The 21,579-nt window shown below is 37.7% G+C and overlaps 1 protein-coding gene across 5 annotated transcripts; it reads right to left on the bottom strand.

The window, feature by feature from the left end:
- Window positions 1-1,124: 1,124 nt before the first annotated feature.
- LOC102078439 (cadherin-related family member 5) lies at window positions 1,125-10,353 on the bottom strand. 5 transcript variants are annotated; one of them, XM_019361546.2, is made up of 17 exons: window positions 9,479-10,353; window positions 8,654-8,760; window positions 8,333-8,547; window positions 6,473-6,529; window positions 6,286-6,378; window positions 6,083-6,169; window positions 5,883-5,993; window positions 5,501-5,671; window positions 5,036-5,126; window positions 4,850-4,956; window positions 4,546-4,746; window positions 4,324-4,455; window positions 3,849-3,927; window positions 3,562-3,752; window positions 3,442-3,462; window positions 1,929-2,841; window positions 1,125-1,817 (listed from the first exon to the last, which is right to left on the bottom strand). In XM_019361546.2, the coding sequence occupies exons 2-17, from the start codon at window positions 8,727-8,729 to the stop codon at window positions 1,774-1,776; spliced, it is 2,589 nt and encodes an 862-aa protein (XP_019217091.1). In that variant the 5' UTR covers window positions 8,730-8,760; window positions 9,479-10,353; the 3' UTR covers window positions 1,125-1,773. The 5 variants fall into 5 exon arrangements, with proteins under 5 accessions (XP_019217091.1, XP_019217090.1, XP_005470882.1 ...); XM_019361545.2 differs by having other exon boundaries at window positions 1,125-2,841; window positions 9,479-9,599; window positions 9,758-10,353; XM_005470825.4 differs by having other exon boundaries at window positions 1,917-2,841; window positions 9,479-10,352.
- Window positions 10,354-21,579: the final 11,226 nt, after the last annotated feature.

Genomic DNA, 21,579 nt, shown 5'->3' with positions numbered 1-21,579 from the left:
CGATGCTGTGTTTGCAGTTCTTTCTAATGAGTTCAGTTTTGTCCTGTCAAATCAGAAAAAGCAAGCAAGTCCTTAAAATACTGTTTGGCAAATTCAAAGCTTGCTTCCTGTGCTAGAGTAGCTTCTGTAATTAAATTAAAAGAGCATTCAGTATAGCTAACTGTAGGAAGAGTCCCTGTGGTTGTAGAATTTTTTTTCTTTTTTTCCCATATCACAGTTTATGAAGCCATTTTCCTACCAGGAAATAGTTTCTCCTGTTCTGTGGCTTGATAAGGATCTACAGAAGTTCCTTGGCTTTTTTCCCACTGACATGCAGTGTATGTTGACATAGATCTGAAAAGGTCCATCAGAATGGAGCCTTTAAGAGTAGATGAACAGATTGGGTACTGATGGCGCTGCGTGTTTGAAATACTGAGAGATTAAACCTTCAGATGTGTCCATGCCTGTTGTAACATGTACTCCCCTGTTCTCCTTGATTTCAAGCTGATGTTCCGTGATGAATGTACACATATTTTATACTAATTTTATGTTGTAAGTTACATTCATAAGTGTAAATCTCTTCTCATCATAAATAATAATGCCGTGGAACCTTAAATGCACGGGTAAGTGGCCATTCAAATGTGGCTGTGCTTTGTACTGTGACTTTAAATGTAGATTTTGTACTCGTGTCATGTGATGGCAGCTGCTCGGGTTTTAACAGCTGCAAAAAGACGTCACTGACTGGAATGTGGTCAGAAAATCAGACATTTGCTGTGATTATCCCTTTGAACATTCTGATTACTGATAAACGATCATCATCAAGTGTGTGTTGTGCTCTTTGCCACAACATGTTCATAAACTGCAGCTGCATTTATCCCTGTGGATTTAAATGTTAAAGCCTTATATAGTCCTCTGATATTAAAGCAAGTGTTTTGCTGGTTAATAGTACACCCACAGCAACACCACCGACCCCCCATATTCAGTCTGGATGGAATTTTAGCAGCACGTTTCACTGAGATTTGTGTACATTTTCCTTTTTGAAATATATTTCACAAACAATCAAAGTTATTCAGGATAAGCTTGTATATTTGGTTCTGTTGTTAGTGTGAAATATTTGGAAAACAAAATCTCAATTTATGCAAATATTTGTTTTAAAACATTGTGTTCTTTATTTGTATTGCATTTTCATGGTATCCTTATTATCTTATTTAGACTATGACTAATGTATGTGTTATGAATGAATCAGCATGGTGTATTTCATGCTACATGTGACACGTTACATGTTGTTTTACATATAGACTAATAAGCCACAACTTTAAAACCATGTGTCAAAATATCATGGAAGCTCCTCTTGTGTTACTAAAACATTATTCAGAAAAAGTGACTCTAGGTCTTCGGTACGTCAAAGATGTTCAGTAAGATTAGTATGTGAAGAGTCCAAGTCATTAACTTAGCCTCTTTGTCATGTTTGTGGGAGCCTCTGTGAGCATCATTCTGCTTAGGGAGCCCACTGCTGCTGGGGAGCGCCATCTCACTGGATAGGTTTCCTTAATCTGCAGCTATGCAACTATTTGGGTGAGTGGCACCGTCAAAGCAACAGGACTCAGGATTTCCAAGGAGAACATTGCACTTTGGTTTTAATGTTGTAGCTTATTAGAGCAAACGCATGCAGGCCTTTTTTGACGTGGCCCTTCAAGTGCACTGTGTATACACCCAGTCTTCATTTATGCCTTCAGAACAGCAGAGCCAGCCTTTAGTGCTTCTTTCTTTCTCCATGGTTTCTCCATCTTCGTCTTACCTGCTCCATCTTCTGTCGCCCGCCCAGTCACTCTCAGCGCCTGCGATATCATAGTGACATCACTTACTAAATGTGATAAAAATGGGATTACAACGAGCCATCACTCTCAGCAGCTCTTCTTCGTCTGACTCTAACTCACCCTCACACTCACTGTTCTTGTCTGCATCTTCATCTCCCAGAAAACCATCATCATCCTCCCCCACCCCGCGGTCATCTTGGGTGTTTCCCGAGTTTGTCGATGCCCTTCTTTGCTCAGGATGACTGTTGCCGTCTGCTGTCCCGTCGCCACGCTCTGATTCTAGTTCATCCAGTGACGTAGAGGGTTGGTACACCTCTGTGCTCAGAGCTACCGCCGTTCGCTCTGGTGTTTCTGGTGGCGTCTCAGTGGGAGAGGTCTCTATATGTATCAATGTGGCTTTTAAAGGGACATCCTCTGGGGTGGGTGGGGGTGTGCTTGTCTGCCTGGGGATGGATGTGGACAATAAAGGCGAATATGAGGGCGTCTTCACACGAGATTTACGAAAGGGTTTGTCAATTTCTGCTGAAGCGATTCGGGTACGACTGAATGGAATACTGGATTGAGAGGAGGGGCTAGTTGTTGGGTCAACAAGATCATCATTGGAGCCTGTTTGCATATCCGGGCATGTTACAGGTGGAGTTGTATCAGCATCATGGGTTTCAGGGCTTGGGCTGATGTTAGATTGTTCCTCGATAGACTCCGGGTTTAATTCCGGTGGGATACCAGGGGTTTCGTTGGGTGGAGCAGCACCCTGAGTTTTATCTGTTGGGCTCACATTTGCAGGAGCTGTAAAAGTGGGTGAAATGCAAGATATGTTGGTTGGTGTAGAAACATTATTGTTGAAGGTTACAGTTTCAATAGGGATGGAGCTGGTGTCAGGTACAGCTGTATCTGTGGGTGGGGTGGGTTCTTGGCAGGCGGTACATCCTTGTTGGGTGTAGATTCCTGGGTTTTCAGTAAAGCTGAAGGAAGGATTGTAAGTTCCATATTCTTCACTGCTGTAGGGTACTTCCTCCATTTGTGACATAGTATTATGATGACTCATCTGAGGAGTGATTACATTCATCAGATCAACACACAGAGGAATAAAGCTACTTTTTGCACAGAGACACAAAGACGGTGCAAGCAAATCATCCTGAGCAAGATTATTTGAATATGCAGATTGCCCTCGAGTCTCACAGACTTATAAAGTACTCTGAATATTTAAATACTGTATAAACTTTGACATTAGAAATAGTAGATTCGACAAACAGGGTCCATGTGACATTTCTTGACCACATCCTTTGTGTGTGTTATTCTGTAATAGGAAGTTTGAGTTAAATCTGCAGATGAAGGCCATGAGATGGGGTCGGAAATTTTGGAACTAGTGAGGAAGTTGTATCTTGTATTTACATGAATTTTATTATTTATTCAGTTTTGTAAAACCTGATCATTTACTTTTAGCAGAATTAGAAGAGTTCAGATGTAAAACTGTAATTAAATCTCTTAGTTGGTTTTGAATAGAAGATAAATATGCTATAAAAATAACATTAAAAGGACAAGCAGTTTTTACTAAAGGAAAAAAATTATGGTGAGGATACTGATAACTCTAAAACAAAACAAAACAAAACAAAACAAAACAAAACAAAACAAACAAGCCACTCACCAGCTGGAACCACCGTAAGCTCTGTGGGAGTAAATGCAAGAATATTTTGGATCACATTCAGACAAATAAAACAATGTTAATTTTAATTTTAGTAAATATTTTAGTCATAAATTATCTTACGACATTGGGGTGTTTGCCTTGTGCTACACAGCCTCTCTCCAATGGGCCTCTCTTTCCCTTCTGTTTCTTCTTCAGCCACATCAGTACAGACATGACACATCCGAGTGCAGTCATAAACACCATGCACAGAAACAACGCTTTACCCACTGTGCAGCCGATCACGTGATCACCTCGCAGTGGACCATAGGGGACTGAGGCAAACAAAGTAAAACATAAAGAGCCTGTTTTAGTCTGCAGGATTATTAGCAATCAGCAGTGTATACAAGTGTGCAGATGGGTCACCTTACTTGGTTGCCCTTCAGGTAACACCTCCACAACTACGGTAGCAAATGTGGCATCACCTGATTCCTGATCTACAGCCATAACCTGCAAAGTATTTTAATGACATCATCATCTTATTTACATGCATCTTTTATGAGATTTTCGTGGAAGACAGAGGGCAAGTGGAACACAGAAAACATGATTCACATAGACCTAATATAAACTCGCCTATGTTATTAGTAACTACAGGGAGACACTGGTTGTAATATTTTAGCCAATCAATTTTACATTGTTACATATTGGTTACGTTTCCCCCCACTGGTTCTTACTGTGTTTCTACAATTTTAGTATACAAAGACAATGTTATTGAAAATATATGAACTATTTTATGCTACTTTATTTAAATTGTCTGTAATGTGTGATTCAATTCAAACAGTTGTTTAAAAAGTGCTAAATGTAACACAATGTAAGGTTTGTAGCTTGTACAGTTTCGAGGCTCACCTCCAGAACATATTCCTGTTCTGGTTTGAGTTCGCTGGTCTTGGCTATCAGGAGCCCCTCCTGTGTGACTTGATAGGTGTCTGTGTGATTGGATGTGGGATTGAAGGTGAAGTAGATCATGGGATTGAAACCCTGTCAGTTTTTGAAGAAAAAAGGTGACCTATTACAGACTGCACTGACCATCAGCAGCATGGTTGTATCTGTGCATGTCACAGTGCATACTTGGTTAAAATCTTGGTCGTGTACATGTAGCACTAGTGCTTTGCTGCCGTAAGTATCGACCAGAGAGGCTGGACTTCTTCCTGCCACTACAAAGCCACGATATTCAGCCTTGTCAAACTCTGGAGAAAACTGGTTCGCTGCCAGAACTCGGACCAACACTGTAGCAACAGAATACTTCCTGGGGTCGTTATCCTGATATGCCTGGGTGAATGACATAGAGACAAAAAGCCACAGTAATGAGATTGGTACTAAAGGAGACATCATATATTTTAAAGCTGCCACTTACAGTGTGTTTGAGCCTTACCATGACCTGAAGACGCAGCAGTGGAGTTATGAGCCTGTCTCTCACCCCTTGAGTGAGCCTCATCTCACCTGTCAGCCTGTCCATCGTGAAATGTTCATCATCATCTCCTGCAACCAAGAAAAACCCAGTTACAGATACAAACACAGAACATTTTTAAATCCTGATTTGTGTTGCTGGTTATCTTACCTGACAGGATGGCGTAACTCAGTGAAGAGTTGAGTCCGCTGTCTCCATCCACTGCATGAATGGGACCAGGAGAAAAGTCCAACAAAATGTCCTGCAATATTATACATATTTGTTCAAATCAGCTTCAATAAAATACTAACCCAGCCACTGGATCTGAATGTTATTTGAACTGGAACAGGGAATTACAAAAATGCCAGATTACATTAAAAATTTTGATAGAATCTAAATAAAAAATAAAGGAAATTCAGCATTACATAGAAGCGTTTTTTTGATTTAATTTCCTTTGTTTTGTTTTTTTTTTAAAGAAAATAAAGCTCAGAGTATTATCTTGGGTGTATTGATCTGCTAAAACAAACATTTTGGACTTTGTCAGCTTTAAGTTTACCAAGCTCTGAGCGACTGATAGCCACGCACTGCTCTGATGACATGTGTGTGCCATCTGTGAGGGAGGGTTTAGCACCTGACCTCTTCCCCCTCAGTGACGTTGACCGTGTACACAGGGCTGGTGCAGATTTGATTAGTCTCCTCCTGGAAAAGCCACGTGCAGGGCAGGAACTGTGGGTATTGGTCATCTCCATCTTGGACAGTGATGGTGATACTGGTGCTGATATTGTAGTGCTCAGCAGTGTTCATTTCCTGAAATAAAGACAAGCCAAATATATTACACTGGTCATGAAGCATGAAATACAGTGAAGCTTTTCTTACAGTCTTACAATCAGGAGAACCAGTGAATCAAATCTTGATCGTATTTTTTATATTAAAAACAATCTAGTAACATATGTATATATTTGCACAATTACTCATGTGATTAGAATTAAAGAAATATAAATTAAATAAATGTACATACCGAGGCATAGATGGTGACAGTAAGCACAGTTTTGGTTTCATAGTCTAGAGGCTTGGACAGAACCACCTCTCCACTGTTCGGTCGATCAATTTTGAAATATTCTGCATCAGGCTGTGGAATACACGCAAATACATAAACAATGATAAATTGTTTGTTTATGTTTCCAATTTTTATTTAAAAGGTAGAAAAATACAACTTACCGATGCCTGGTCAATTGAGTAAATGATGTTGTCATTATCGGCATCTGTGGCCTGGACAGTAAATACCACAGTATTCACTGCAGTCAGCTTGAAAACACACAGACAGACAGGCAGAGAAGCACTTGAGGCAGCAGCAGTGGAATTTTTTATTGTAATATACACATGCAGAGATTTGTGTGCGTGTATTTTTGAAAGCGCTATACCTCACTGATAATAAGAGTCTGGACTGTGTTTTCTGCAAACACAGGTGAATTATCATTCTCATTAAGAATCTTCACCAGGACGCTGTAAACACTCTACAATAACAGCAAAAAGACACACATATATTCAGCTTGGAATCTGGAATGATACAAAGAGGAATTATGAGTGAAATGATGAGAGAAAGTGTACCAGAAGGATGCCGTCCTCATGACATGTCAATTCAGCTATTAGGATAGGTCCCAGTGCCTAAAAGATGCAAAACAAGAGGCGACAGGCAGAGCTTTTCATTCATTTATTTGATAACATTGTTAAACACAGCTGTCAAAATCACACATTTCAAATGGAGTCCCTTCCCAAATCAGAAACTTTGTAACCAGAGTCCATCAAAGGCACTCATAGAGAAGCTAAGCAGGGTTGGGCCTGGTTAGTAGTAGTTGATATTCAGGGTTATTTTTCAAATCTTAATTTAGGCCATTTCTATTTAGTAAACGGGACATAGGAGTCATGTGAGCACTCGATACCTGTCTACTAACATGAAACATTAATTTTTTATAAAGGTATTTTAAATTAATTTAAAAGAACAGACTTTTTGTAATCATAGTTTTTTGAGCTGATTTGTGTTGAGTTTTTGAGTTGATTAATAAATATGTAAAGAGTCTTTCCATTCTATAATGATTTATATAATTTTTATTTGTTGTGCCTGCTGAAACTTAGATTTGACTTGCATTTGGTTAACTTAATGCTATAAAAAATATGAAATTATAACATTTCTTTCACTGCAGCAGTTACATATTTAAAATAAACACATAGATATGTGGAGATTTATGCATTGACCACTTTGTTAGGTACTGCCTGTAAATACAAACTACTCAGCCAACCACATCAGAATGGGGAAGAAAGGTGATTTAATTCATTTTGAACACAGCATGGTTGTCCATGCCAGATGGGCTGGTCTGGCATCAACAATAAAAAAGAAGAAAATAAAATACCTTATTAATGCCAGAGGTCACAGGAGGATGGGCAGACTGCATCGAGCTATAGGAAAGCAATAGTAACTCAAACAAGTACTCTTTGTAACCAAGGTAGACGAGCATACCACGCTGGATTTTGAAGCAGATGGTTACAGCAGCAGAAGACACTGAGTCCTATATCTGTCAGCGGAGACTACAGTTTGCACAGTTTTAACAAATTGGACAACAGAAGATTGGAAAAATGTTGTCTGATCTGATGAGTATCAATTTCTGCTGTGACATTCAGAATTTGATATAAAACAACATGAAACCATGGATCCATTAATTTATGCTAATGATGGTGATGTGATGGTGTGGGTGATATTTTCTTGGCATAAAATCGGCTTCTCGGTATCAACAGATCATTGTTTAAATGTCACAGTCTACCTGAGTATTGTTGCTGACCATGTCCATCCCTTTATGACGACAGCATACCCATTTTTGTTGGCTGATTCCAGCGGGATAATGCACCATGTCACAAAGCTAAAATCATCTCGAACTAGTTTTCTGAATATGAAAGTGCATTCACTGCACTCAAATGGCCTCCACAGCGAACAGATCTCTATCCAACAGAGAACCTTTAGGATTTAGTGTAACAGGAGATTCATATCATACATGTACAATCAACAAATCTGCAGCAACTGTGTGATGCTATCATGTCATTTGTTCACACATCAACCCATTTCCTTATGTTTATTAAATTCAGAATTGTTGGTGTTATATGTATTATAAATATTATAGCTTCTTTCTTCTGAAGTAATTTATCTCATTTTTTCTTTTTAAATGAGTGATCAGCGCATTGAAAGACTTTCTTGGGTTGAGAGAGAGGGAGATAATCTAGTTGACCCATTAACAATTGCCATGATGTAAGAGGATGACAGTAAGAGAGGTTGGGTTTGGGCCAGAAGGAGATAGTGAGGTTCAACATGTGTTTGTTCCAAATACAGTCTCCTTAGCGTCGCTCAAGGCTACTACAAAAAGTAATTTACACATCTACATATTTCTGCCTTGTAGACAGCTCAGTTATCAGTGCCATTACCTCTCTGTCAAGCACCCGGTCAGCTGACGTGTTGAGCCGGATGTTGCTTCCATCCAAGAAAAACCAATGAGCATCCTTTCCTTTCAGACTCCACTGCACTCCCTCCATTGTGGTGTCAGCCATTAACTCAGCAACAATCTCTCCCCAAACTGTGTTTTCTTTGATTGCTGCAGATACATTCTGGCCGTCCAAACATCCACCCCAGCCTGACATTCCTGTACCAAACGCAAACACACACTTAAACACATAGACGGGGGGTTAAAGCTTCATTAAGTGTGACCTGTAATTTAAGCTTTTGGCTTGACTGTGAGGTGGTTGCACCTGTGACTGTACGAAGATACAAGAGAACCAGCAGCAAGCAGACTGGAGCCCTGGCAGTTGGTGCAGTGAGGGCCATTCCTGGGTTAGGTCTTAGGAGCCAGTTCTGCCTGAGTCAAGGCAGAGAACGAGCAAAAAACAATTAACTAAACATAGTCATTGTTATTAGTGTTTCACATTCAGTTATTCTCTTTAAGTTAAGAGTGTGACATGATACCCAAACACAAATACACTCTACTATAAATCCCATTTAAGTTAATTAAATTGGTTTTCAGTTGTGGTTTCTTCAATCAGAAAGACTGTATGTAATAATAACCTACTATTCCTCTTAGCTCCATGATTCTCTAACATGCTTTCCTTACTTTTATTCCCAGTTCATCTGCAGACGTGTAATCTTAACTCTACTCTGTCAGTGCTGGTAATACTCACATGCCTCTTGTATCAGGGGTTTTCTAAAGAATGCATTTTTACTATTCTTCAGTGTTCTCATTACATTGTCTTATATCAGAAATACTAACAACTCCCAATTTTCTATCAGACTTAAGGAATAGCTTGATTCTTTAGCAGCATCTCTGCCTTACAAATGTAAGTTTAGATGTTTGACCTTGTTTACTATACCACCAAATATTTTGACTGTGGGTCTGCGATGCTCTTGAGTAACTGTTTGGATCTGTGAGCACATCCCACTGAAATAACAACTTTACCGCTTATATGAAGTAAAATAAACACACAGAAGCCTGCCTTTACACACTCATCTGAACAGAGTTTGTCTTATAGATCAAGACTGATCAGCCATCAACACTGTTTGCTAAACTTCGGCTGACTGACCTGTTGTTGTCAAATCCTCTGCAGCTAGTGGGTCAGTCTGCATATCCTCCTGACTTCTGATGGACGTGGCATGTCTGAGTCTCAAAATCCACCAAACATGATTCAGAAAGACAAACTGAGGCTTTCAGAAATAAAAAAAAGTGACAGCAACAGGTAAAACACACACATACACACACATTGACACCGCCCTCCCCACATACATTAAAAAGCAGACAGCAGCTTATGTGTGTCCGGGGATAAATGCCAGCTCAGAGGCTAAAGGCTGAGGGCGTGGCTTACCTGGCCAAAGAGGAAAACTCCAAAGAGATCAGAGATGACAGGAACCTGACAATGAGGTCAGCGACTGGGGTCACAAGTGAATTCAAGAGATTTGTATGATACTCTGAGGCTGAGACTCTTCACCTCTATAGACATTGTGTCTGGTAAACTCAACTGTCAGTTTGTTCCTGTATTACAGAGCATAACAAGAACATCATTTTGTTTAGTACATTAGGTCCAGGATGGTCATATGTAGGTGTGTCAATTTCAAGCTGTGAGATAGTTTAGAATTTTTTAAAAGATTCTGAACATTTTCTTTGGCAACACAGCTCGTCCCTGCGGGATTTGTTCAATTAGCAATTAATGTGTGACAACTAATAGACCCTGACAAGGGATTAGCTGTTCGTCTTCTGAAGATTAACCCACGTCTTTAACACTTGTCTCAGCACACCCATGCAAATAAACAAACAAAAAAACAGAACCCCCTAAACAATAAAATTAAGGAGTGTGTACACACACCTTTTGGGATCATTTGATGTGAAATGTTTTTGGTGACAGCCTCAGAAGGGGAAAAAACGGCTTAAGGCTGTTTAATCTGTATCTTATGTGCACTATATATCACTATATAACAATAATTTTTCATATCATATAAATGTTCCTAGAAGCTTTCAATCGTATTAGTGTGTTTTAATAACTTAGAATATTCATTTAATATCAACAAAACACTTAAACCAGATCAAAAAAGGTTATATTGCGTTTATCTCTTCAGCCATGACTGAATATGGCCACTGGATGTCAGCAGAGAAGTGGTTAAAATACAAGAGGCAAGTCAGAGAGTTGACTTTCAAAGCTGAAGTACCCTAACATTTGCTTCTTTTCAGAATGAGTGTATTTTTTTTGTAATAGACTTAAATACTTGCTGTGATTAAGGGAAGAATAAACCATTTATAATTGTGCAATTGTGTTGCTGTAGATTCTCTCAATAGTAAAATTGTAAGTAAGTAAGTTTATTCTATTGTGTTTTTGACTCAAAACAGCTTTATAGAGGTAAATAAATAAAAAGACAACTTCTGAAGATTAAACCTCATATCTTTACACACTTGTCTCAGCACACCCATGCAAAAAACCAAAAAGAACCCCCCAAAAAACAGAACCCCCCCGGTTCATTACCAGGCCTTCTTCAGAGGCCTGGTAATGAACTAATCATTTGATTTAGGTCTGTTGACCCAGGGTGAGATCTAAAACCTGCAGGACATCGACTCTCGAGGCCTGAAGTTCCCTACCCCTGATTTAGGGCTTTTAATATTGTACCTGTACAATGAGGACAGTACGTCCTCAATGTACAGGTAAATAGAATAATGAAATATATAATCACAGAAGGAAAAGCTTGACAATAAGTCAGTTTTCCCTCTTTTTGTGTTGATGGGGGGTTGAAGCCAGTTTGCAGACTCCACTGGGTGTATGATGTGTGTGTGTGGATGGAGTGCCCACCTGCTGCCCAGTGTGTGCTGGTAAGTGAATTCACATAACATTTGTTTCAGATGCTGTTTCTCTGCTGTCTCTCCCAGTAGTGAAAGCCATATGTTTAATATAAAGTATATGTGTTCATACTCTTTTTTCTATTGTAATTATGTATTTAAAGGCGGTGTATGGCCCAGGGGACAGTTTCCATCCAGCTGATGACCCCAGTCAGATCTGCACATGTGAGGTGTAAGAGACAAATTCTGGATAGTAGTCTTAGTGTTTGTAATATTAAAATAAGTTTATCTAATGTTAGGCTGACATGTCTCTGACAAAATATTGGATATGCTCTTTTGTTCTCTAGTTAATGTCATCATCATACACAGGTAGGTAATGCCTCAGTACTGTGGAGCAAACATACTACACCAAGTAATAGATGAACAATTAAATGACAGAAAGGTTCCTGTGTTTTCCACTATCTGTAACAGAAATTTCAGTTGTTTACAATGTGTCCACAATAAAATAAAGAAGTAAATAAATAAATAAAAAGTAAAAATCAATCAATCAATAAAATAGGACATCTAAAATATTTTTTGCTTTATAATGGCACAATAGTCAGGACAAAGTGCTACCAAACCCTTTTCTATAATTTTACACATTTTATTTTGCCCAAAGAGTGATTTTTAAATTTATTTCATTAAATAGAACAGCCTTTCTTTAACATGTAGTAAAACACACACATCCAGCTGAAATTGCACTTTTTTTTCTTATATTGAGATATTACAGGGACTAAATGTGGAGCTAAACTTATTTACACTGACAGAAAGGGGTTTTTTTCTGGTCTGGACAACTTAAGATTAAAGTACACTGTATGTGCACAGCCTTATATGCCCCCTAGAGCTCTTACATCGGGTGATCTTTTGCTCTTGGCCACACCAAGGTCGAGGCTGGTTCTTAGAGGTAATCATGCATTTGCGGTTGTGGTGCCTAAATTGTGGAATGATTTGCCGTTCCACATTAGACAGGCTCCTACCCTCAACCTTTTTAAATCCTATCTTAAAACACATGTTTGTACAGCACTTTGGTCAACACCACTGTTGTAATTAAAAGTGCTATATAAATAAATAAAATAAATGTGGCTCCAAGTGTAAAATGAGTTTGACCTCCCTGATTGTAGTGTTAAACTGTACGGCTGTGACAGGAAATGGCCACTGGATGTCAGCAGAGAATGAGAATGATTAAATATCCTTATTTGCTTTAATTAAGGTATTAATAAATCAGTGATTTAATAATATAATCATTTTTGCTGTATATTCTCGTAATAGTAAAGTTGCAAGTTTTATTTCTATTGTGGGAAAAGGAAGAAAAACAGAAGACACAAATGCTTTATAGTAGAAAATAAATTATTTTAAAAAAAAAACCAAAAAACCAAAACAACCCACTACAAGAGAAAGTGGACAAGTAGCAGGCCAGAGACTTCAACTGAAGATCAAATCTTAGAGACTGAATGAAATTTATCCCCACATTTTACACTTAAGCTTATAAAGTGGATAAAAACAGACCGCAATTGCTGTTTGTTTTGGGCACTAATGTGCAGGAGAAATAATTAAATTGTCTGTCTTGTCAAGATTTCACTGTAAAAATGTATTTGCCATCCAACAACTGACTGCATTAAGGCATTCATTTAAAATGGATGAGTTAATGAGTTTGTGAGGTTTAAAAGAGGAGTAAAGTTGAATGTGATGGACATACAAGTCATGAGAAATTATTTTAAAAGTACTGACAAATAGAGCACCTAATCTAGAACCTTGTAGAACGCCACATGACAGAGCAGCAACACCCGACTACAACTAGACCACTGAACGCAAAAGCATTCTCTCAGTATAATATGAAGTAAACGGACCCAAGACTCAGAAGTCCCTCCATGTGGTTTAACCTATGGATCAAGATCTGATGGCCAGCAGTTTCAAAGGGTCCACCGAGTTCCAGTAAAAAAAAAGAAAAAAAAAGGAATGAACAGCTACTAAAAGCAATTTACGACTTTAACAAGGGGTCCTTCAATGAAATATAACTTTCTGACAGCAGACTAAAAGTTGTAAAGTTATCACGAAAATCGTGAGTCTCCAAAATTTCCCTTAATTGTGTCCCAACAAGCTTTTCTAATATTTTGCTTATCCAAGGAAGTTTTGAGATAGATCTATAGCTTGTGGGCAGAGACAGTCTCGGGTTTGTTTTCAGTTTGTATTCTTTGTCACCAGTTGGAAAAGTTGTTGGAAAAGTGTTTTAAAAATAGCTGGGGATACAGCCTGAAAGCAAACTGCAATTTAGAGACCACAGAGGGACCAATAGAGTCAAAGATTTTAGGAAACATAAATATGAGTAAAATATCAGCTGGGCTCAGGGAGTTTTATTTGAGTTAGCATTTGAGTTAGCACCCATGCAAATAAACAAACAAAAAAACAGAACCCCCCAAACAATAAAATTAAGGAGTGTGTACACACACCTTTTGGGATCATTTGATGTGAAATGTTTTTGGTGACAGCATCAGAGGAAAAAAAGTGGCTTAAGACTGTTTCATCTGTATCTTATGTGCACTATATATCACTATATAACAATAATTCTTCATATCATATAAATGTTCCTAGAAGTTGTTATTTCAGAAACATCTTCCACAGAGAGGTGAGTCCATATTGCTGGGATCATGACTAAAGGCACTATTTGAGTCATATTTTCTCTAATACCATTAAATCTATCCAGGAAACATCTCAGGTCATTGCAGTCATTGCAGGGAAATAATGTTATTCATTGTTTCAAAGACCAATTTAGGATTCTGTATTTCTTTGGAAATTATCTTGGAGAAGTACGAGGCTCCTGCATTTTTTACCATGTTATTTAAAAAATAAACAAGAGTTCCTTCACACGAAGCCAGTGGAGCTCATGGTTTGTGGTTTTTCACTTAAGCCAGGGGTGATGATTCCAGGTCTCAAGGGCCGATGTCCTGCAGGTTTTAGATCTCACCCTGCCACTTGAATGAAATGATTAGTTCATTACCAGGCCTCTGGAGAACTTCAAGACATGTTGAGGAAGTTACTTAACCATTTAAATCAGCTGTGTCATCTAAAACCCTGCAGGAAGCCGGCCCTTGAGGCCTGGAGTTCCCCCACCCCTGACAACTTAAGGAATCAGGGAACCGCGTTCAGTCCGCCTTCACAATCAAGAAGTTTGCAAGCTAGCTAGGGACTGGGCATTATTATCCTTAAAACGATCGAAGTGGTTTTGTTTGGTATTGGATCTGAGGTGTTTGGATTTTGATCTCGCTTTTCCCCCCCTCTTCCTTCACGACAATGGAGCACAAACAAGGAGCATTTGTGCTGCTAAAGATACATTGGCTCTGTATACTCTTCATCTACGGACAGTCTAGTGTAAATTGCGGAAAAGGTAAGCTAAGACAAAAGGTGTTTGGGTCACAGAAGTAACTAATTGTTTGGTTTACTGTTACTATTGTTACTGTTATTATTGTTATTTTGAAGCAAAAGAGAAAAGTCATTAATTAATATTTCATACAGAATTATATCCTCAACTTAAAATCAACAATGTTTAATGTTTAAGGCTGTTTTTTTTTTCTACCGATAACTGGAAATTGCCAGTTATCAGCCATTTGTAACATACTGACAACATTCAGCCACAAATAAAGTCCTCTTCCTTTCCTTTTCTATCTGGTTTAGAAGAGTTCACATCCTGCCATCTGATGGTTTGATCTGTTTGTTAGTGACTATCAATCAAGATATGTTTGATATTCTGTCTGACAATACCACACCTTTAAAATTGGATGAGTAACATTTATTACACAAATTTAACTTTAAATTTATATCCTCAACTTAAAATCAACAATGTTTAATGTTTAAGGCTGATTTTTTTTTTTTAATTTATTTTGTGTTGTGTTTTAGCAAAAATTCACATTTTCAAAGTTTACATTTTTTCCTAACACTACAAAGATTTTTCTACCGATAACTGGAAATTCCAAAGTAGAAAATAAATAAAGGTTGCACTGCACTGTAAAATATAACTTGTTGTTTCAACTTAAAAATATCAGGTACAGGGCTGCCTTAAAATTTTAAGTTAAGTCAAGAAATAGAGTTTGTTCTTATAACACAATCAATTGTTATCTTAATGAAAAATCACATGTTGTCTAAACTTTCGTCTTAGTTTAGTTGACTGAGATTTGTTAGTCAGTTCAACTCCTTTAATTGTCATTTTTACTTGGGAAAATCCTTTCAGCTAAATTAAAATAATCTATTGTTTAAACTCTTGTCCTAGTTCAGTTGACTTGGGTTTTTTAGTTAATTCAAATACTTTAGTAGTTCTTTTAACTTAGGAATCTATTTTAGCTTAACTAACATAATCTGTTAGCTAAGTTGATTTAAGTTTATTAATTAACTGAGCTCCTTAAGGTAGCTGAGTGAACTTGTAAATCAGTTTCATTTTAATTATCAGAGTTGATTGACTGGATGTAAAGAAAAATGTGTATTAAACATCTTAAGTTTTTTTTTTTCTTTTTTTTAGCTTTCTAACATCCATTTCAGCAAAACTACCTGTTAGGTTTATCTTAGATCTCAGGTTTAAATATCTACATTCCTTTAAATTAATTTTCTGTTGTTTACAGAAAAAAAAATAAAAACCCACAGATTCCATTAAAGTGTATCTGATCATTTCATACAGAAAGTTTGTTTTAAGAACATGACAAGACATTTACTCATGAGCACCCAACATTCACCATTTATTGTGCCATCTTAGTCATCTGAGAAACAGAAAAATCAGTGACGTAGCTCATCAGGCTCACAATCCATCAAAACTCAAAGGCTGCTCCCTGTGAAACAATAAATTTGAACTTGGTCTTGAGCCCAGTTTGGGTGAAGATTAAATTCTGACCAATACTCTAGGAGCAGTAGTGATTCTTGTGAAGTAACAACATAAAGTCTGCATTAATGTAATGTATCAACGGGACACTTGCTATTTTAGAAAAGTTATTCTTTACATTTGCAAAATTTTTAAACTTCATTGTGCTCAGTCACACCTGTTAGCATAAAACTTGAAATATTAAAATAGTACAAAACCTTTGATAAGTGACAGTAAAGATCAGTTTATAACAACTAAGACATCAAACTCTTGTATTTGTCTTCGTTTACAATTGCAACAAATTCCACAGAACCAATATCTCTGAAAATGAGTGCATGCTTCTGAAACATTTGATAATATGGATATTTCAGAAACATCAGTTTGAGTCTGCTCAATTGCAAAACAAAGGAAAAACTACTGACTTGCATGAGATAAGCATCTGCAAAGTCCACCATTATATTGTTGTTCACATAAGTTTCTTAAACCATGAACAAATGAGTAATTGTCTAATCTGGAATGTAAAGTGTATTTAGTGACATACAAAAGTGAGAATGAGAACTTGCAAGAATAAAAAAACAAACAGTAAAATAAAAACTGTCCTTAACACTAAGGCAATTGTATGCTGTGAGCATACAATTACAGTTCTGCATGGCTTTCTGCAAGAGTCTGTTTCTTAGACCATGCACTAGTGAGATGCACTGCCTTCCACCAATGTTCATTAGGATGTTCTGAATGACTTCAAAGATGTCCTTAAGTTCCTTTGGATAGTCTATGTTGAGGGCAAAAAGAAGGCCCATCAGCATGGAAATGGCACTTGAAACATCCCTCAGATTAGACAGGATTGCTGCCACCTCAAGGACAACCAACACATCGATGATGTCTTCTTCTTTCACCATCACAATGCCAACTTTCATCCTCTTAGAAAACGTGTCTTCAATACCTGTCGGCTATAAAAGGGTTCAAAGACAAAAAAAAAATTAAAAAAAATTACACAATCACAATTACACAATATCCCTTGTGTTTAAGAATTCATGTCTTTCCAAAGAAGAGCCATACTGATGCTTTGGATGATGGTGATTGGCTTTGGGTAACACCTATTAGTTGTTAAAGTTTTTTCAGAATGAGATATGCACCCCCATGTTACAAATCCATTTCTTGCTTTAAACAAAGACCATGTTCATAAATAACTGAGCATGTCTTCAATTGCAGAATTCAAACAAAATTTTCAATTTAAATGGTAAATGGCCTGTATTTGTATAGCGCTTTACTAGTCCCCTAAGGACTCCAAAGTGCTTTACACATTCAGTCATTCACACACATGGGTGGATGACTGAATCGTGGCTCAAGAGTTGACAGTTCGTCTTATAATCGGAAGGTTGCCGGTTCGAGCCCCGGCTCCGACAGTTTCAGTCGTTGTGTCCTTGGGCAAGACACTTCACCTGTTGCCTACTGGTGGTGGTCAGAGTGCCCGGTGGTGCCAGTGTCCGGCAGCCTCGCCTCTGTCAGTGCGCCCCAGGGCGGCTGTGGCTACAATGTAGCTTGCCATCACCAGTGTGTGAATTTAAATCTACTTATGCTAAATATTGGCTGTGCTCTAAACCAAATCTGGCTGAGAATACATGAAATGTGCAAACTGCAGCTACACTACAGGATCAGATTATGGCTCCATAGACAATGCTTCTTTAATCAGTTTATTGATTAGAGTTTATTTTTTCCCCCTATATTAACAGCATGAAAAAAGAGCATATAGACATGGCTGAACAGGTTGCATAATTGGCACTGAATATAAACATCCACCTTTACCCAGCTGCCCAATGACTCTCGGCCAGTAACCTTTAATTGCTTACCCAGTCTACACAGTCTCTTTTCCAGGGTCCAGGACATTTCACCAAAGTATTGCCCCCCACAGCTGTAGCAGCCACTGCAGGCCCTTAAATATCCTAATATCTCAGCCATTACAATATACAATGTGAGAAATCAAACGTAAAGCTGAAGTGAACAGTACAGCAGCGAAATGTCAAAGACCCTGGTGAAGACATGAATAAACACAAGACACTAATAATATCAATGCTAGCTTGCCAGTTAGTTTCTCTGAAACCCAGACCAAATCCAGTGTCAAAGATCTTGTAATAATACATTTGGTGAGGAAAAAGTACACATGTTATCATGTGGCATCTATTGTTTCATAGATGCCACATGTTTAATTTAAAATCCACTGTGGTGCTGTCATTATTAAATTTACTAAAAGAAACAATGCTAACCTTCACAGTCTTGAAAGTGTGTGAGGGATCTTCCTTTAGAAAATGAGGTCCTCTGTCCTCTTCCTTTGTGTAGGGCTCTGGTCAAAGAAGTCAAAAAGAAAACAAAAACACTTTTTAAACAGTGTTTATGAAGCATGTAGACAGCTCCAAATTCACAGCTTTTTGATACATAATTCCATCAATATATGATTATCATTGGAGATTTTGAATCAGGCTTATCAGGACATTCAAGTAGAATATGATATCCAACCTAACACCAATATACACAGATTCTGTAAAAGTTACCACACTAAATGTCCAGTTGTGAAATATGATGACAGACTTTACTTATCAGCTTTCTTTCAATGAGTTCATCAGTTGAACTGGATAACCTAAAACTTAAACAAAGGAGAACATTTTGCAGTTGAACACTTACATCATCATTGAAGCATTTTATGAGCCTAGTTAGCCCTCCTATGCCGCTCTTGATTTTGTACAGCTCCACGAACCTCTCCATAATGGTCAAGCACAGCAAAAAGGAACCCTTTCAGGTCAACAGATGTAAGACGGGCAAATTCTGCTTCAACCTGAGCAATAGAAGAAGAGGGGTGGAGAGTTCAGGCAGAATAAAAAAAAGATTCTTTGAGACCCAAATTTAAGCAAACGGTCATCTGAGGCCCATTAGAGAAAACACAAACACACAAAAGCAAACAAACAAAAAGATGCACTTTACCTGCCGTTCAGCAAACAAGGAAGTTCAGAGAACAATAAGCTCTGTCTTGAAATCTTTTAAAGTAGAATGATTGTGAAAATGACTTATGTGATGTAAAACTTTAGTAAACGTGCGATTAAAAGAACACTGAGTAAAAGGACAAGTAACAATTTCCTTATTCCTCAGATGTTTACCTTGATGAGCAATACTGTTTTAGTCCAACTGCCTCATTAAAGTTACACAACAGGCTTTTTACATTAAAGCCAGCAAGTCCATTACATACTCCCTTTTTAGATCTGAAATACTGTGCACATTCTGTGTATATGTAGTGGACAGCAATTTACCCAAAAGAGCGCAAAGTTTGCAAGTCCACCTCATTTAAATGACAAAGTCAGATGTGATCATCTAGACCTGCAAAAATAAATTAATGACAAACCTGCAGTTATGGATGTTATTACAACCACAAGAACCTAAACAGTCTGCTCCATTGCTTTTGTTAATGAATCATTTGTTGGTAACACATCTGTATATTTAGTTTATGCCACCTGCATGCGATCATCAATAGTGCCATATTACTTCTTAAGAAGTACCCTGACACTACAATCTTTATATCATTTGTTCTACAGAGCTATTAAGTTACAATATAATCTGAGGTGTTTCCAGTATGACAAAATGCACAAATTGTAACTTACCATTTGACTCCACTGACAAAAATAAATCCCCAGCATCAAGTTTGGCTTCACAGACCTAAAATAAGTAAAATAAAAATATATGTTATAATTATATTGTTTTCGCCATTTATTCATGTTTGCTAATTTTCTGACATATAAACAATGTTAGTTTTGTTACAATACAGAGAATGCAGTTTAATTAAAAGGTAAATTATGCAACAACAAAAAAAAAAAAACATGCCAAAAATCAGTGTCTCTGATGCCAATCATTTTATCACTACAGCTCTTTTAGTATGGAAACTCACACAATCTAGTCATACTGATCACAAGAGTTCAAAAATAAGTCAAAATAGTGAGCTGTTGTTAAGCATAAAGCATTTCAGGGTAACAAATAACTGCACAATAGAATTAAAGCAAAAAATAAACACACTGGAGGACTATCTGATAAAAACTAATATAATGCTGGTTTGTAGACCATATTTTGTCTCAGTCCTCAGTGCACTCTTGCAGCTTAGCATGCAGCAGTTAATAACAACTTAAGTGATTACATAGGGGTAAACAGATGACAACAAGCATCAGAGTCCTGCCAAAAAGTTCTTTTTGAACCCAGTCAGTTATTGGAAATATTGCCAAAATGAACTTCCACCAAAATACAACAGCCTGTGAACTTGAAAGAAATTTACAAGTACAGAGACAATATGAAATAAGCTTTATTAATTAGCTGAGTTAGCTTGCTAATATCGCAACAGTGGTTGAGTGCACAACCTTAAAGCTAGCGGCACAATACTTGTGATTTGGTCAGTGCCACATTAAACCCATAAAAAAGGCCATGTGTCAGTTTATTAGGTCAAGTTTGGTCATGACACACAAGCTGGACCTTGTCGGCTAAAGTTACATTAGCTAAAGCAAACATTTCGGTAAAAGAGAAAAACACACGTCATGCCATAAATTCAAAACATGTTCCAACTTTTGTAGCTCTCTTTCCTTATAGTTATAACCAATGTTACTCACCTTGAAAGCATATTCCAAAGAAGACGATTAGAAAACGTCCAAGTAAAGTGAGCATGTCCTTAACCGCCAATTCCCCATGATGCACCTCGGTAGCAGTCACGTGAGGCAGTTTTGAATCCTGCTGTGCTCAACTTACCCACATTGTCAAGTTCACATAAGTTGCTGATTTAGGTGGACATGAGTTTTCAAGTTCGCTTTTTTTGGTGTAATTGGGACGTTTTTAACTTGTAATTCTATGTTATAACAACAACTTCAGTCATCTATCGTCAAACTGATATAGAATAATATGTTGAAATAACAAACATCTAGAATTACATTTTACAGTGTGGGGGGTTTTTTCAACCTTGTCTAGATATACTTCTATTTTTATTATGAAATCTGTTTTACAGTATACAATACTGTGCAAAAGTCTTGAGCCACTTATTCCTTTATATTTTCTAAGGACCCAGACTTTCTTGTGGCATAGCTCAGCACGGTGTGCATTGTACCCTGGAATAAATCTGAGGAAACTAGTGGAAGGCAGTGTGTACTGGACAAGTGGAGGGAAAAAGAAGAATTGGTGGATCAAATTAACTACAACAGATAAACAAAAACACAAACAGACACATACAGTCCTCAACTAGCCTCCCCAGAGGTGTTTGATTGTGGAGGAGGCCTTGCTGTGGTATTTCAGGGCTGTTTCTCCCGCCATTCAGTGAAAGTTCGATATTTTATTTTATTTGAACTACAGCTGATTAAAGTTGGGAATAAGGATCCTTTTTTTATTGTGCTGTATCGTCCATCCAGCCTGCTTGTTCTTATCGGAGTTCAGTGACTTCTTATCCTCCACTATGAAGCTGTCCAAACTGCTTA

This window comes from Oreochromis niloticus, linkage group LG7 (assembly GCF_001858045.2).
Source record: "Oreochromis niloticus isolate F11D_XX linkage group LG7, O_niloticus_UMD_NMBU, whole genome shotgun sequence".
NCBI lineage: Eukaryota > Metazoa > Chordata > Actinopteri > Cichliformes > Cichlidae > Oreochromis > Oreochromis niloticus.
The sequence above is the reverse complement of the archived record's forward strand: the minus strand, read 5'-3'. Positions and strand labels throughout refer to the sequence as shown.